Source organism: Macrobrachium rosenbergii, chromosome 4, assembly GCF_040412425.1.
Source record: "Macrobrachium rosenbergii isolate ZJJX-2024 chromosome 4, ASM4041242v1, whole genome shotgun sequence".
In the NCBI taxonomy this organism is placed as follows: domain Eukaryota; kingdom Metazoa; phylum Arthropoda; class Malacostraca; order Decapoda; family Palaemonidae; genus Macrobrachium; species Macrobrachium rosenbergii.
This window is the reverse complement of record NC_089744.1, coordinates 32,179,889-32,196,276: the sequence shown is the minus strand read 5'-3', so window position 1 is coordinate 32,196,276 and position 16,388 is coordinate 32,179,889. Positions and strand designations below refer to the sequence as shown.

At 39.4% G+C, this 16,388-nt stretch overlaps 1 protein-coding gene across 3 annotated transcripts in view; it reads left to right on the top strand.

Annotated features, from left to right (window-relative positions):
• SIDL (SIDL trafficking protein particle complex subunit 10) overlaps window positions 1-16,388 on the top strand; it is a 196,909-nt gene that overhangs the window by 55,053 nt on the left and 125,468 nt on the right. For all 3 annotated transcript variants that reach the window (XM_067093177.1, XM_067093187.1, XM_067093195.1), the window contains exons 6-8: window positions 3,509-3,625; window positions 3,997-4,187; window positions 10,467-10,654. In XM_067093177.1, coding sequence (XP_066949278.1) covers window positions 3,509-3,625; window positions 3,997-4,187; window positions 10,467-10,654 — 496 coding nt within the window. The remainder of the gene's footprint in view (window positions 1-3,508; window positions 3,626-3,996; window positions 4,188-10,466; window positions 10,655-16,388) is intronic.

Here is a 16,388-nt window from a genome sequence, read left to right as displayed (position 1 = left end):
ATGTCAGTATAGAAATAAATAATTTTAATATGAAAATTGGTATATTTCACCAATTTTAGAATTGAGGGGCATAGTTTACACATTTACTGACATCTTTCTGCTGTTCCTCTGGGGTGGCAGCATGAATTGAACAGCACTCTGAAGTGAAGTGTAAGTAGGGCATTGTATAAGGTTAGTGTTGTTCCTGTTTTCAAAGTGGTAAATTGATGTATCTTAGAATTGGTTTGATTAGCAGATCTTGTATGGATTTTCCACCCCATCATCCCCTTGAGGTGGATAGGACTCTGTTGAATGAGCCTGGAGCTTTAACTATGTAGGTGTAATTTTAAAGTCACATCTTACTACTGAGAAACATCTAATGAAAGTGTCAGCAAATGCAGTGTGAAAGTTAGATGTTGTATGGAAGGCCTCACATATTTATAACAGTGATAAAATCAGTGCGACATGTATTAGGTCATTTGTCCTTCCTTTACTAGAATACTGTTATCCAGTGTGGATGGCTGTTTCTGCCAGAGATTTATATATTTTAGACAGTAGTTTGTGGTGGTTGGTTTCTGTTTCCTAAAATTAGCAATTATGACTTGGACCATCGATTGATAGTCTTTGTTTGTCAATTTTTCACAAGTTGTATTTCAACAGAGATCTTTCACATTCACAATTGATCCCTCATCCCCTTTTCCTGCTGAGAGCAGCTTCTCAGTTCCAAAGGTCCTTTGCTCCTCTCATCGTTGGACTCTGGAACAGTCTCCCTGAGGATGTCATGCAATTGGAACTTTAAAAGTTCAAGTGAAGATGCAATGCATTACTGCCATTACACAATTCTCTGTATTTTAATAATCTACTTGTATTTTTTCTCTTTATTTGTTAATTTACATTTTTTCTGTTTTATTTGTTAATTTCTTTTTCTTTTTTATAATTGATCTCTTCTTTCTGTATTAAGTGATCTCTTCTTTCAGTGTTTCCCATTACCTTCTGTTACTGCTTTCTGATGAATACCATATTCTTAGGAAGCTTGAATTTAAATCAATGGCCCCAGTGGGCATGTTCCATATGAATATGGTTGATCTGAATAATAATAATAATAATAATAATAATAATAATATTGGGCTTTCTTTTTAACTTCTACACATTACTTTAGAGTTTGTAAGTCAGTAATAATAAAGAATCAAAGATTCTTTAAGAATTTTTCTCTTAATAGCAGTATTTTATATCCTTGCCAGGTATGTCATACTTAACATTCTTGTCTTGTACTTTATATGTATAACTGCTTTTAACCAAGTTGATTGGCAACTGCATTTGTAGTAACCAATCACTTATCTGTTTTTCCCTCAACTGTTATATTTTTGTATTGTTATCAGCATGGGTACCTTTGTTTTGTTATCAGAAAACTTGTTGCTAAACAGTCCAAGTCCAGGTCATATATGTAGATAATTAAGAGGAAAGAAATAATCTCTGAACCATGAAGCATGCCATTTATTGTGTGTGGCCAGTGATAGGATATTCAGTTGAAAAATTTTTGCTTCTGTTACTTAGCCAGACTTTTATTGAATCTTGTATTTTAAATTATATATATCTTTTATGCAGCACATTCTCAAGACCCCCCTAGGAATTCTGATAAGGGTATATCAGTTGCTTTACTTTTATCATATGTACGAAACATGTCAATGATTAAGTCTAAAATGTTGGTTAAGACTGATTTTCCATAATGAAATCCAAGTGGGCTATCTAGAATTAGATTGGTTGATTCCAAATGTCTCATGTTATCTAATATGATACATTCCAGTGTCTTCCCATGAATTTAATTAGCCATTTGCATTGTTTTTGTCAGCTTGCCAACCTTTCACATTCTTAATTTATGACTTCTCCAGTCTTTCTGTGGCTTGCATCTCTCAGATGTATTCCATCTTGTTGTTCACTTACAAATACTTTCCATGTACAGGAATGCTACTTGAACTGAAAACAGTACTTATTTTTATAGTAATGCCTATTACTTGAGGTAAGATGTAATAACCTGTGTAAAACCTAGGCAGCTTTCCTAAAGTTATTCCTCTGTTTTCTCTGAGAATATATTGACCAAACACTCTTTAATTCCCTGACTAAAGGTTAACTGTATTATACCATGTTACCACATAAAAATAAATCATTACTACCTGCTTGGGATATGATACAAATATTCTACTTTGCAGCTCAAGTTTTCTGATGTTTGTTGTAGCTCTTTGCATACTTTAATCATTAAATCTACCCTTCATTTTAAAATCTTGTTTATTACCATGGTACAATATTTATATCTGAATCTATCCGCATTACTTACGGTTCTTTGCAGCATCCGGCTGCAACCCTTTTCATTCCTTTTACACTACCTCCATTCATATTCTGTCTTCCGTCGTACTTTCCACCTTCTAACAATTTCCGAGGCTTGTTCTTGGATCCAGAAAGACACTTTGCCTGCATTCAAAGTGATGGCGCATGAAGTCCAAGCAGTCGCTGCCTCTCTCTCGCCTTCAGCGTAATATATCCCTTTCGACCATCCTTAGGTCAACTTTTTGGAGGTGCAAATCGATCTTCGCATATCCCTTCTAACAAGAAGTTGAAATAGTGTTTGGAAAGTGCAGTACCTTTGGGCCATTATCTGTGGCCGGCATGATAGTAGGGGGAAGAAGCATAGGAGAGATTCTTTCTTTCTTCATTCTCTTCGCCTTGACATAGGGTCGAGTTTTGGGGGGCCCTGGGGGTACTTTGTACCTGGAGTGCCCACCAGTCTTGATGGGTGGGTAGTGGTTTTGTGGTCAGTGTATGTGACAAGCATTGTCTGGTTGTTCGTTTTATTGGTATTGTACCCAGGTCAAGGGCACTTATTGTTATACGTCTTGGCTGCGATCAGGCACATCCTCCGCTGCAAGACTTCCACTGATATAGGGGCGACCCTTGGCTCAACTGTCACGTCCCTGCAGGTTAAGATGAGCACCAACCAGAGGCAGTATTCACCTGCAGTAGCTCTCTTACCAAGTAAGGTAATGACAAGCATTGCTTCAATGCTAGCCATCCTTTCTATTTCAAAATCATTATTACACTTAATGTTTTGGAGTAGAATATGTCCATTCATCCCATTTCCCTTTCAGTGTTGGATTCAGCTATGTAATTACTCAGTAAGTTAGTTGTATCAAATAACATTTTTATAATAAAATAAAGTTTTATATATACTTACCGAGTAATTACAGAATCAGAGCCCTCCCTCCTCCCCTTTTATGGATATAACAGCAAAAACAAATTGAGTCATCTGGCTGGTCGTCGCTGAGAGGACCCGAGACAGTGGGTGGGGCTTGTCACATACGTTCTGCAGGAGACGCTTATGTGATCTTTTGAATTTTAGGGTTTGCCGCCGCTAGGCATTGTGTAACTGTGCAATTACTCGGTAAGTATATATAAAATTTTATTTTATTATAAAAATGTCATTTTCATAATGCTTTATGATTTCCTTGTAGTTAAACATTTGGGTTTCCTTTTTCAGGTGTGTTTCCTTAATCGATCCTTTAAAAACTGACTCTAGATCTATGGAATCATGGCAGACTCTTCTCACAAAAATGAGACACTTATTGATGATATCATATAACCGTGCATTAAATAGGTATGATTCAGGGTTATTATAATTTATTATATATGCACTTAATCTCTCTTTACAACTTGAAAAATAATTTTATTGTAACTTGCATGTAATGTTTATATACAAAAGTTTGCAACTATTTGAAAGTTAAAATTTTTTTTTACTATTCTTTGTTATTAATGTATGGATGATTAATGTTTTTATTAATTTTAGCATTGCATGAAAAACTAAGAGGCAAAGTAAGATTTGGTATTTTATTATTTTTATAGTTACTAAGCCAGTTGAACTTTGAACAGAAATCTATAATTAAACAGTTCCTACAGTATTAAGTCAATTTACAGATTATTCCTACTTCTGTATAACTTTCTGACATAAGCTGCTTTGCATTGTTTTAGGTTTGAGGAAAATATGAGAGCTGAACGTGAAAGACGGATAGAGAAATCTTGGTCATTTTGTTCATACTTCTTACTTCAAGAAGAACTTGCACAAGTGTTTAGTTTGCTTGCCCTCCATGATGAGGCTTTAGTACAGTATGATGAACTGGATGCTCTTTTCACTCAGTTTGTTCTCAATTCTGCTCATGGAGGTAAGAAAAGTCTAATTATTGATGGGTTTAGTGTATATTGGTGGCTAGGATTCTAACCCTACAAGATGTAATGATATGGCAAAATTATGTATAGCAGTTTTTGGTAGAATGTACAGAATTACTGTGCCACTTAGTCCTTTTGAGAATTGGATGGTGGCTCCATTAACTCAATAGGTCACTTTTTGTAGCGTTATCCTTTGCAGTTTAGGATCTCTCTGTGTGCAATTTATGATTTTTCATTTGAAACAAAGAATTGGCTTTAGGGAGGAGAGAAAGAACGAGACTTCCTCACTCAAACATGGTAAGAAGAATACTGATACGTCACGAGACCCAGCTTGGGTTGGTGGTTGTCCCACCTAACTTGTGACAGAGGACAGATGCTACCAGTTCCTTGTATATACAATTTTATTGAATTTTTTACCTCTTCCAGCTGTCACTAGAAGATCTTTCTAATGTTAAGACCGCAGGTTTGTTAGTTATGGAAAATACAAATTATTGTTAAAATTGGTGATATTTGTGATTTGTTGTGCTCTCTGGAATATGCAGACAACATGCACAGTGCTGAAGACATAAAGAAAACATTGTAATTTTAGAAGTCATAAAGTAACTATCTAATATTAAGGCTTTAACTCACACCCAAGGTCCAAATTAGCATCTATATGTTGATTTCATCCCATTCTTCTTGTTTTTGCACATCCCTATCCATATTCAATCTTTCCCTTCTCCCTCGATTGTTTTGAATGAGTTTTATTACAGGCAGTCCCCGGTTAACGGCAGGCTCGGTTAACAGCGATCCGGTTTTACGGGGCTTGTCTAGCGACGAAAATCGGCAATTTTCGGCGCTGAAAATCACCGATTTCCGCTTATCGGCGCCGATAATTGGGTATTGGCGCCGATACATACCTAACAAAGGCACCGATAACTGAAAATCGGCACTTTTTGGCGCCGATAACCCCCGAAAATCGCTGAAAAAGCACAGAAAATTGACGATTTTCGGTTAGCTGCAATTTTCGGCTATCATCACACCCTCAGAAACGGAACCCTGCCAATAACCGGGGACTGCCTGTACATTTTTTCATGACCAAATGTAAAATGCGTACTGGAATAACACTTTTGTATTTTTCATATTTTCAGATAGGTTTACTGAAGTTTACAGAAAGACTTGTACCCCCATTACTACTTTGATCATTTTCAATAATTTTTGGATGAATTATTAAGGTTTATAATAATTATCAAAAGGGATTGATTCTGAAAAATCAGATATAATGATAAATGCTTTATATTTTAAAGAGGAGAAATAGGTTATGAAATAGGTTGCAGTTGCAGATGTAGGTTAATTTGGCCATACTTTGCATAACCTTCTTATGACGCTGTAGTCTTAACTTTGAGCTAAGCTACAAGTAAGCAAAAGAGGTCATGAATGCTCCCCTTAGGTGAGTATTCTTTATTAGAAGGAATGCCTGCTTTCTCACTACATCACAAATATTAAATACTCCTGTACTTTTGTATTATTCAGTTCATCTTTAGCTTACATCTGTTCTAAATGCAGTCATTATAGAATCAGTAGTACACATGCTAGGAATAATATTTATGTAAGGCATTTAATTATTCAATGAAAAATTAAATGAGAAAACTTTTACAGATATTTATCCATAGAGTGTTTTGAGTACAGGCAGTCCCTGATTATCAGTGGGGGTTCTGTTCCCGATGGTGTGACGATAACTGAAAATTGCTGATAATAGAGATGAAATCCCTGCTTATTGGCACCGATAACCGTGGATTGGCACCGTTGTTAAGTGGGGATCAGCGCCAATAACCGGAGATCGGCACTGAAAATCCAGTTATCGTTGTTGCTAGACAAGCGCCGTAAAACTAGAGCGCCAATAACCAGGGACTGCCTGTATTGTAATATTCACCTGTAAGCATTGGCAGTACAGACAGTCCCTGGTTAAAAGCAGGGGTTCCGTTCCCAGCTGAGCGTCGATAACCGAACATCACCAATAACCGAAAATCACTGATAATTATGGTAATAAATGGCGTTTACGACGTCATAAGCGCCAATAAACTGCCTATTGGCTGTTAACCAGTTATCGGCGCCGATAAACCACTTGCTGATGCTGATAAACTGCTTGCCGATACCAGTAAACCACTTGCTGACGCTGAAAATTGCTTGCCAATGCCAATAAACCACTTGCTGATGCCGAAAATCATTTGCTGACGCTGATAAACTGCTTGCCAATGCCGAAATGCTTGAGTGATTTTCATTGCTGTAAAGAGAGGCATAGATACTCAGACTTGACTTGTCATGCTAATTACCCTTAATATTTTTTGCTTTTGTGGTCTTGCACTATGCACTGAAGTGGCAATTTTTTCTTTTATGTTGGGTTTGTTTTTGTTCAAATGACCCCCTTTTGCCAGATGCTTAAGTAGATGGATAGCCTCCTGACAAAGCTTGGTATCCTGGACCAATTGGAAAGGTTGGACTTATGCTTGTGTTTGTGCTGAGTATGACATGCTGAAGGTGACTTGTTGTCTCAGTACTAAGTCCAAGAAAGTTAGCAGGAGTAGGAGGATGACAGAGCAGGAGGTTCTGTCTTAGTCCAAGTTTGAGGAGCTAGATCAGGTCACTCTATACAGTTATCAGCATCTACATTCAGCAGGTGTGATGATTTGTGAAATTGAACTGAAAATGAGTAGAGTATTGCAGGGTCTTACTGATTTTAAAGGTTCTAAATGTTAGGACTTCCAATTTAAATTCTTACTTGTTGGAACCTTCAGAGAAGGCATACATGAACATTGGAAGAATTATTCTATGGGCTATTGACAGAAATCTTAAATATCTTAACACTTAATTAGAAATATTTTGATTGCATAAAATACCATCCTTTTCTTAACCCAGAGGGGAATAGTACATGATAATGTCATGTGGAAAGAGTTGGAAGACCCAGACTGACTCGGATGAGAACTGTGAGAAGGGAGGCTGAAGTTGAGTGGAGATTTGTGGAAGACACACAGGAAAGACATGAGTGGCAGAATTTCGCTGGTACTTCGTGTCACACGGCATTGGAGGTGATACTGATGTTGACGATGAAAATAATGTTAAGCATATGTGAAGATACACTAGTAACACTTCCAGATTCTGATGCTTTCTGTCATACAATGACAGTGAGCAATGATAGTTATGTTGTAGGGGCTTTTTTTTTTAAATACACTATTGGAGATTAGATGTCAGAGAACAAATTTAGAGGTTAATATGAAAACTCACATATTACGTATTCCTACTTTATTAACCTAAGCCTAACTCATCAATCTTAATTACTACCAAAAGAACCTTATAACTTAAATTATTTACAATTCCAAATTAAGGGGGGCTCTACCCCTATTTCAGGCAGTCCCCGGGGTTATAAGGGGTCAGCTTATGACTCTCCAAGCTTACAATGCTTTTGAAATATATTCATCAGAAATCATTTCCTGGTTTACAATGCATGTTCCAGGGTTACAATGCTTAAGACACCGATAAGACGGAAGAAATATGGCTCCAGAATTGTAGAATAATCAAAATTTGGAGTTTTTTTTATGAAAAACTCAATTAAAATGCAGGTTACATCGTTTTCAAGCCACCCAAAGGATTAAAAATAAGGTTTTCTTATGATTTTTGATGATGTCTCAGCTTACAACGATTTTCGACTTACGATGCGGCGTAGCAATGGAACCACCTTTGTAAACCAGGGACTGCCTGTACTTAGCCTTTATGTAAAGTTCATGAACAGACCTTCTTGGTGGGTGTCCCTGCTTTTAACCCTTTAAACTGCATCAATTGTCAGCAAATAACACACAACTGGATTGTGCTGCCACCTGTCTCCCTTTCCTTGAAGTTAACACTCAACCAGACTTACCCAGTCTTAACTACAGAATCACTATCACCACAACATTATATATTATTGGCAGAAGAAAATATTCATTTGCAACACCCCTTAAGAAGTCTCCACAACATCAAGCCCTTAAGAAGTCTCCACAACATCAAGCCCCAGGTTCACTACACACACATGGTGTGTCCAAAAAAAAATTCAAGTCAAAGATATCACTCAGCTGGATGTTGTTGCACAAGGCCTTCAACTTCAGTCTCCTAACCACTGTAGTCCCTAGAGATGACACTTGTCAGCATCCCTCATTTTCATCATACGATGCCAACAGAAATCTCATATTACAGTAGAAGGGGAGGTCGACTATCAATCAAGTTGACTGCAATAAAAAAAGAAAAACAAACATAAACACTGAGACAAACAACACATTCATAAACAAAACACACGCAAAACAACACAATGGCAGAAAATGCAGGTACCAAGCAAACGCAAACAACACGAGAACCAAAATAAATCTTATCCCACAAACCCACTTTTCAACACCACCTCAATATCAACAATATATGTAACACTCTTTTACACACTATTCTTACTGTATGGTTATTTTTAGAGCAGTGGTGAGCATCTACAGTAATGTTTTGTTGTGTATGGGTTTTACATTTTGAAGTTTCTTGTATGTTATGTGAAGTGCATCTGTTCATCTCTCTATCGAATGTGTCGGTTATCTCTGAAATTTTACAGAAAACAAGTATTTACTACTTTTGAGACAAGTATTGACTGACTTTTTAATGCAGTTAAAGTGAGAAAACTTGATAGCCTGTTCTAACATTAAAGGATAAATCCTGAATTACTGTTATTGTTTTTTTGTGTTGTAGTTAGCCATCTTTGATGTTTTGGACTTGAGTCGGAATGTATTAATAGCCTTGCAGGTACTGCAGTGGTGAAGAAGCTTTTGATGTACATGTGTACAAAAATCTTTGTAAGAATTTGGGCACTATTCCATTGTATAAGGACATTGTCCCACATTGGCAGTTTCATGTGGAAACTGATGTGATGAATTAAATTGACTCATGTAATAAAAGATTCCCAGCTGATTTGAGCAAATTTCTTGCTATTTCTCATGTTCTTGGAGCTGTGGCATGTCTGCATCCTCATGTTACTATTCATTATCTTGATTTGGTAAATATTCCTAATTGTGTCTCTCTTATTCCCATATTTTTTATCTGGTGAAATTTGATTTCTACATTTTCATCTTTTATATACTTTACATTTTTTCTGTCCTATCTTTTTTTTATCTGCTTCACTGTTAAATGCTTTGTCTCTTCTTGTGTTGAGGTTCAGATTCTTCTCCTGCAAAATCCTCTTGGCTCTCCTTCACTTCTTCCTGTTTCCTCTCTATCCTGTTCCCTGTTTTTCACTGCCAGAGGTTGATTTTTTTTTTCTTCAGTTTCCATGTTAAGTGTAGGCTATGTTCTGTTAGGAAAAATAGGATTTTTGAAAATATGATCACAAGAATTTGAGAAAATTATGATTCTCATAAAATTTAAATTGCTCTTTTTTCGAACCTGTAGCTGGTGCTCATTTGTGGTTTGCATATTTAATCAAGGCATCAATGTTTTTGGTAGTAAAACAGGAGGCTCCCCTTATTTGGGAAGGTACTTACTGATGTGGCATTGAATCTGAACCAAACTGGGTTTTAAAACTTAGTATTATAATTATTAAGCAGTTTCCTTTAAGTAAGAGTACTTTACAGGCAGTCCCCGGTTATCGGCGGGCTTCCATTTCTGAGGGTGTGATGATAGCCGAAAATCGCTGCTAACCGAAAATCGGCGATTTTAGCGATTTTCGTGGGTTATCAGCGCTGAAAAGCGCCGATTTTCGGTTATTGGCGTCTCTGTTAGGTATGTATCGGCGCCAATACCCAATTATCGGCACCGACTGCCAGTAGTAGGTTTACCCAATTATCGGCGCCGACTGCCGGTAGTAGGTTTGGGTCTTCATACACCAAAAAATTTAAGTAATTTTTTCATTTTTAATGACTATGTTTTAGTCATTGGTCAACTTCATTTCTTGACACATGGATGATTAACAGAAGTTATCTTTTGTGGTGAATTTTTCAGGTGTAGAAATTCTAAATTATTATGATGAGGCAATTTGATTATGTCACTAAGCTGTTATATAATTATTTGCATTTTTAGAAGAGGCTGAATTAATTCTGGACTGTCATAGAGAAACACTTGCCTTGTTTGAATGTCACATTACATCAGATGTTTTGTAATTTTTAAGTGTTTATATAAATGATGAAAACTTGAGTGTTGCACCTTACTGCATAAAGCAAATAGCATAAGGTGTTAACTTTAAAGTGCCTGAGACGTTTTTATCATCTAGTTATTTTTCCTTTATAATTTCACGATAGATTCTCCACCTTGGCTTGCTACCTTCAGCCAGCCTTGTGAGAAATGGGAAGGTCTCCATTTGACTTCAGAATTGGACGTGGGTGTACAAGGGAAGATCAGGAATAAGGAAGTAACTCTTATTGAATTCCGTAATTATTTATTCCAGCGACAGTGTGCATTGCTTTTTCAGCTGAACAAACACTGGGAGGTGAGTGGTATAATATTGATATTTATGAAAAGATATTTTTATATAAGTAACTTAGCAATTAATTACATAGCTATACCTGTAGTTTCCTCTTGCATGGCAGCATAAATTAAAAAAATTGGTGGGTAACACTTCAAAGTTTAGTGCAGGTGACTGGTCCTGCCCACTAACGGGAATACCAGGAACTACTTGGACAATCTCATTCTGTTTCTGCCGGCACTCGAGTAAACACCGAGTGTTGATGGCAGCTTTGTTCTTAAATTTGCCATTTAGAGACTAGCTTTCAAGATCAGTATTTTATTGCTTTCTTTTAAGATCTGATTCAAGTTCATCATTTTTCACTACAATAGCGAATTTGCAATCAAATTGAGTAACTACCAGTAGTGTAATTTGCCGATTAAACATGAACATTGCATTCGCTACTACCTTTACCGATTATTGTATTAAAACGTAAATATTGTGTTCACTGCCGATCCAATATTTTTGTTAAAGAATGCATATCTACAAGTCTCAAATAATGTTTGATAGGAATTGAGATATGTCTGTATAATGGTACTCTGGGTACTTCAACTATTGTTTGTAAAGATTAACTTTCTTTTTTCAAGTAGCATAATATGCCTTAATGTTTTTGCTACCAGACCGATATTTTCGGTAATGAAGTGCATATCTGCAAGGTCCAAATAATGTGTGATAGGAATTGAGATATGTCTGTATGATAGTACTCTTTGTACTTCTACTGTGGTCAGTAAAGGTTAATTTTCCTTTTCCAAGTAGCATTATAAATGTAAATATTGTGTTCATCTCTGGACCCATATTTTCAGTAATAGTAATGAAATGCATATCTGCAAGTCTCAAATAACATTTGATAGGAATTGAGGTATTATAGAGGAATCAGAAATTTGTTTTTATTTAGCATTTCCCAACGTTTTGTGAGAGAGAGAGAGAGAGAGAGAGAGAGAGAGAGAGAGAGTGTAATTGTCATTGTGAGTGGTTCGGTTGTTGGAGTTGGTTTTACGGCTGTCTCTCTGTCTGTCGGTCTGTCGGGAGTTTTTCGGTTTTTGGGGAAGTCTTGGGCAGTTGAGGTCCAACCTTGAAAGTGAACGGGAGTTCGTCTGTTTTTTTTGGGACCACATTAATGGTTCATGTGTCTCTTCTTTTTTTGTTGGTTCGTTGTTGGTGGAGGGTCGGTTTAAGTTTTTTTGTTTTTGTTGGGTGTGTGCTGTGATTGGCGACCGTGGACCTTATCCATCTCCAGCAACCGAAGATCAGGGTGAGTGTTGCGTGTTGTGTTGTTTTGTGGTGTGAATACTGCCACATAATATTTGGCGCCCAACGTGGGGCAGCTGGTATTGCAGCTGCAATTGAGGTTGGTGGCTGGTAGTGTGACTGAAGAGAAGGATGGAAGAGGAACTGGTAAGGTTGAGAGAGGAGAATACGTGGTTGAGGGGTGAGAATGAGAGATTGAGGAGTCAGTTGGAGGAGGTGGAGGGAATGCTAAGAAGTGCAAAAGAAGAAATGAAAGGGGAGATGAAAGAGTCAGAAGAGAGAATGGAAGAGAGAATGGAAGAGAGGATGGATAAAAAGTTGGAGGGAATGATGAGAAGTGTGGAAGAAATGATGAAAGGTATGTTCAAGGGTGTTTTTGGAGAAGGGGCTGTTGGAGGCAGGTTCTCTGGAACGTGTGAAGGGGCAAGAGAGAAAGAAAAGGAGGAAGAAGTGAATGGAAGCGTGAGTGATGAAAGTGATATGGGAATAGGAAGTAAGAAACGAGGGAATGAGAGGCAGGGTAAGGAAAAGGGGAATGAAAAGCAAGGGAAGGAACAGAGGGAAAGTAAGGATAAGTCAGGGGAAGAAAAAGGGAAGAAGGGAAAGGGAAAGGAAACTGGTAAGAAGGGTAAGGAAGTGGGAAAGGCAGGAAAGAAGGGAGAGGGTGAAGGCAGTAGTGATAGTGAGGTGGATGGAGGTGAGTGGATAAAAGTGGATAAAAAGAGGGGAAGAAGAGTGTAATGAGTAAGATGAATGTAAGTGCAGAAGTGGACTCTTTGTATTCGGAAGAGGGTATGAAAGGACAGAGCGAAAGTAGCGAAAGTGAGAGTGAAAGTGAGAAAGAAGTGAGAAAGGCTATGTATGTGAGGGAGGTACCCGGGTGTGAAAAGTATAATGAGTATGGAAGTAGGGATGTGCATGATTTCTTTAGGGAGTATGAAAGGTTTTGTCAGGATAAGTATGGGGAAAGTAAGAGAGTGTGGGCACGAGAATTAGGAGAGTATTTGACTGGGTTTTTACTTGATATGTATAGGGTTATTATGAGTGTGGGGATGTTGAGTATGACAAGGTGAAAGCTAGACTAGTTGAGCAAGCGAAGCGTATGAAAGCGAGTGTTAAGTATAAGAGGAAGAATGAATTTGATGAGGCAAGAATGAAAGCTGGGGAAACCTTGTCACTGTATGCTTGTAGGCTGGAGACGTTGGCAAGGAAGAAGTTTGGGGATGATGGGATAGATGAATGTAAGGAGTTAGTACGGAAGTTGTTAGGGACAGTGCCAGATGGAGTTAGAGAATTTGTGAACTTGAAGCGGAAGGAGAAGAAAAGATGGACGAATGAAAGGTTGACTTGGGGAGAAATCTTGGAAATTGTAGAAGATTATGAGCTTGACAGGGTTATAAAAGAGAGCAGAAGTGTAAGTGTAAGGGCTGGGGTAGATGAGAGAGTACCAGAGTTTGGAAGCTTTAGGGATGCAGTGTTGAGGGCCCCAATGAGAATGTCCGATAGTGTAATAGATAGGAGTGTAAGAGCAAGTAATGTGGAGGTGCCAGTGAGGATGAATGATGGGTTTGTAAGGGAACAACGGGTTGGACGGGTTAGGGATAGTAGTGTACAAAGGGAAAGGTCGATGAGTGGAAGTCGAGCGAAGTGTTTTAGATGTGGAAAGGAAGGACATACAAAGAATGAGTGTAGGTGGGCTTTAGGAGTGTGTTTCGGGTGTGGGCAACCGGGACATTTGGTAAGGGAGTGTACGAAAGATAGGGGTTAAATGCTACCGGTGTGGACAGGTGGGTCATGTTGCTAATGGTTGTAGGGTACCAGTGAATGTAATATGTGGCAACTGTGGTAAGAATGGGCATTATGCGAGAATGTGTTCAGAACCGAGAGCGAAGTGTGTCGAATGTGGAATGGAAGGGCATGTATCAAGTGTATGTAGACGAAAGAGGGTGACTGTGACAGCGAATTCGGGAAACTGAGTGTGAAGAGGGTTCAAATGGGTGGATCCTCCAGGATGCAAGCGGTGCGTGTGATGCATGTACGTGAGGGGTTGTTGCATGAGGATCAGCAGTTTGTTTTGATAGAGTATGGTAGGAAACGTAAGAAAGGGAAGAACGTAAGTAAACTGAATGGTCGTAAGTTGTGTGATAGGGTGTGAGTGCCAAAGTGAAAATGAGTGATAAAGCATGTAATACGGATGAATGGGATGGTATGAATAGAACGTTATAGCATATGGGGTTTGATATAACTGAGTTGACTGAACGTGTAGGGGTAAGTGAACGGTTGGAGGTGAGCAAAAGTGTAAGAGTAAGAGAGCGTAGCAGTAATATACGAGTGATTGAAAGCATGAATGAATCGTTGCAAGAATTGGAAAGGTCAATGAGCGAATGGGATGGGTTAGTTGAAGAATTGGGGGAGGTATTTGGGAACGAGTTAGAGGGTATAGATGAGATTGTGGATGAAATTGAGAGTGGTAATAGTGAAGAAGATAGCGTGAAACTGAGAGAGAATGGAGGAGAAGATGTGAGTTTGAATGTTGCTAGAAGAGAGGATGATTCTGAGAGAATGATTGCGTGCCCGCGAACGCGATCTAGAGGACCTGCTAGGGAGCATCCGTGGGTGTTGCGTAAGGCGATTTGAAAGAGGTGTGAAAGGTGTTGGTTGGGAAATGCTAAAAGGGGGGAGAAATATAGAGGGATCAGAAATTTGTTTTTATTTAGCATTTCCCAACGTTTTGTGAGAGAGAGAAAGAGAGAGAGAGAGAGAGAGAGAGAGAGAGAGAGAGAGTGTAATTGTCATTGTGAGTGGTTCGGTTGTTGGAGTTGGTTTTACGGCTGTCTCTCTGTCTGTCGGTCTGTCGGGAGTTTTTCGGTTTTTGGGGAAGTCTTGGGCAGTTGAGGTCCAACCTTGAAAGTGAACGGGAGTTCGTCTGTTTTTTTGGGACCACATTAATGGTTCATGTGTCTCTTCTTTTTTTTGTTGGTTCGTTGTTGGTGGAGGGTCGGTTTAAGTTTTTTTGTTTCGTGGGTGTGTGCTGTGATTGGCGACCGTGGACCTTATCCATCTCCAGCAACCGAAGATCAGGGTGAGTGTTGCGTGTTGTGTTGTTTGTGGGTGTGAATACCGCCACAGTATGCCTGTCTTTATGGTACCCTGTGTACTTCAAACTATTGCCGGTAAAGGATAAATTGAACAACTTTTTACACTTTTTTGCAGAGAACTGGAAAGTGTAGGGGCAGTCTGTAGTAAGGAGAGAAATTGTGCTTTAATTTTAGTTGCCCCTTTGAGGAGAGTATCCATGCTCGACAGACAGGAACGATGCTCCGAGCGACAAGTGTTCATCAGCTCTTGAGCTCATAGCTCCAGAGCTACTAGCTCTCCTGGCACCCAGTTATCCTGGAACCAATTACAGCCTGGTGACAGCTGAGAGCTCCCAGCTCCCAGCCCTGACTTTTGTGTGTCTGGCGCCAACTCTCTCCCCGCATCATTTTTTTCTCGTACTACTGGCCCTTGTTATTTTTCTCCACGTGCACCCGTGCCTGGCTCCCTTGCTTCCTTCTCATGCCTTTGCCAGTCTTGTGAATGGTTAATAGAAATTAACCCTGTGAATGTGAAGTGTTGTGCAGTGGAGGTGGTGATTATCCGGCCCTGTTCTCCTAGACCTAAGTCACTGTCATACTCCCCTGAACCTTGGAGGAGTCATACTGAAAGTCCAATGGAGGCGGGAAGTTCCCCGGGTAGTCGCCCCCTCAGTTGAGCCTGTTGCCAGTCCCAGGTGTCAACAGACAGCCACTGGAAAGATGTGTAGTGAAGAGGATGGCTATCTGACTCCTTCGGATCTCCTATACCCAGTCCCTGTCAGAGGCATACTGTTGGTCCCTGGGAGTCTGAAGGGGTTTACCCTGGGTAGCTCCCCTCAGTCAAGCCTGTTGTCCACAAGTATCGACGGACAGCCATTTGAAAGGCGTCTACAGGTATGTGCACTCGTTATCCTCAGTGATACTCCAGGCACTGTCAGATGATTTTGCACTTAGCCTCTCTCCTGCAAACGTCTCAGGGAGCAGGGGTGTACTCCACAGTCTTCCTATAACTTCTGGGACAGCCTTGAGCTTTTGTCCCCTGAACTTCGAGTTGAGGAATGCTGGTATTTAGCGTCAAACAGACCAGCAGTGTCCGAGCATTCATCTTTGTCTAAGTCCAACAGTGCCCGAGCGCTCACTAATGCCTGAGCGGCCAATAGCTCCCAAGCGGTCAGTAGCACATATAGAGCTCCCAGCACCAGCTCTCATGCATTGGGCACCAGTCTACTAGTGTCTGGCGCCAGTCTCTGTTTAGCTCGGCACCTGTCTCTTCTAAGAACATACTGTTGTTCTTTTGTGAGCGCAATTTCCAGTTGAACACCTAGCTTCAGTCTTCAAGTGGCCGACACTAGTCTCTGATCACCGGGTGTCTGTTCCACCTTCACCTATAAGTT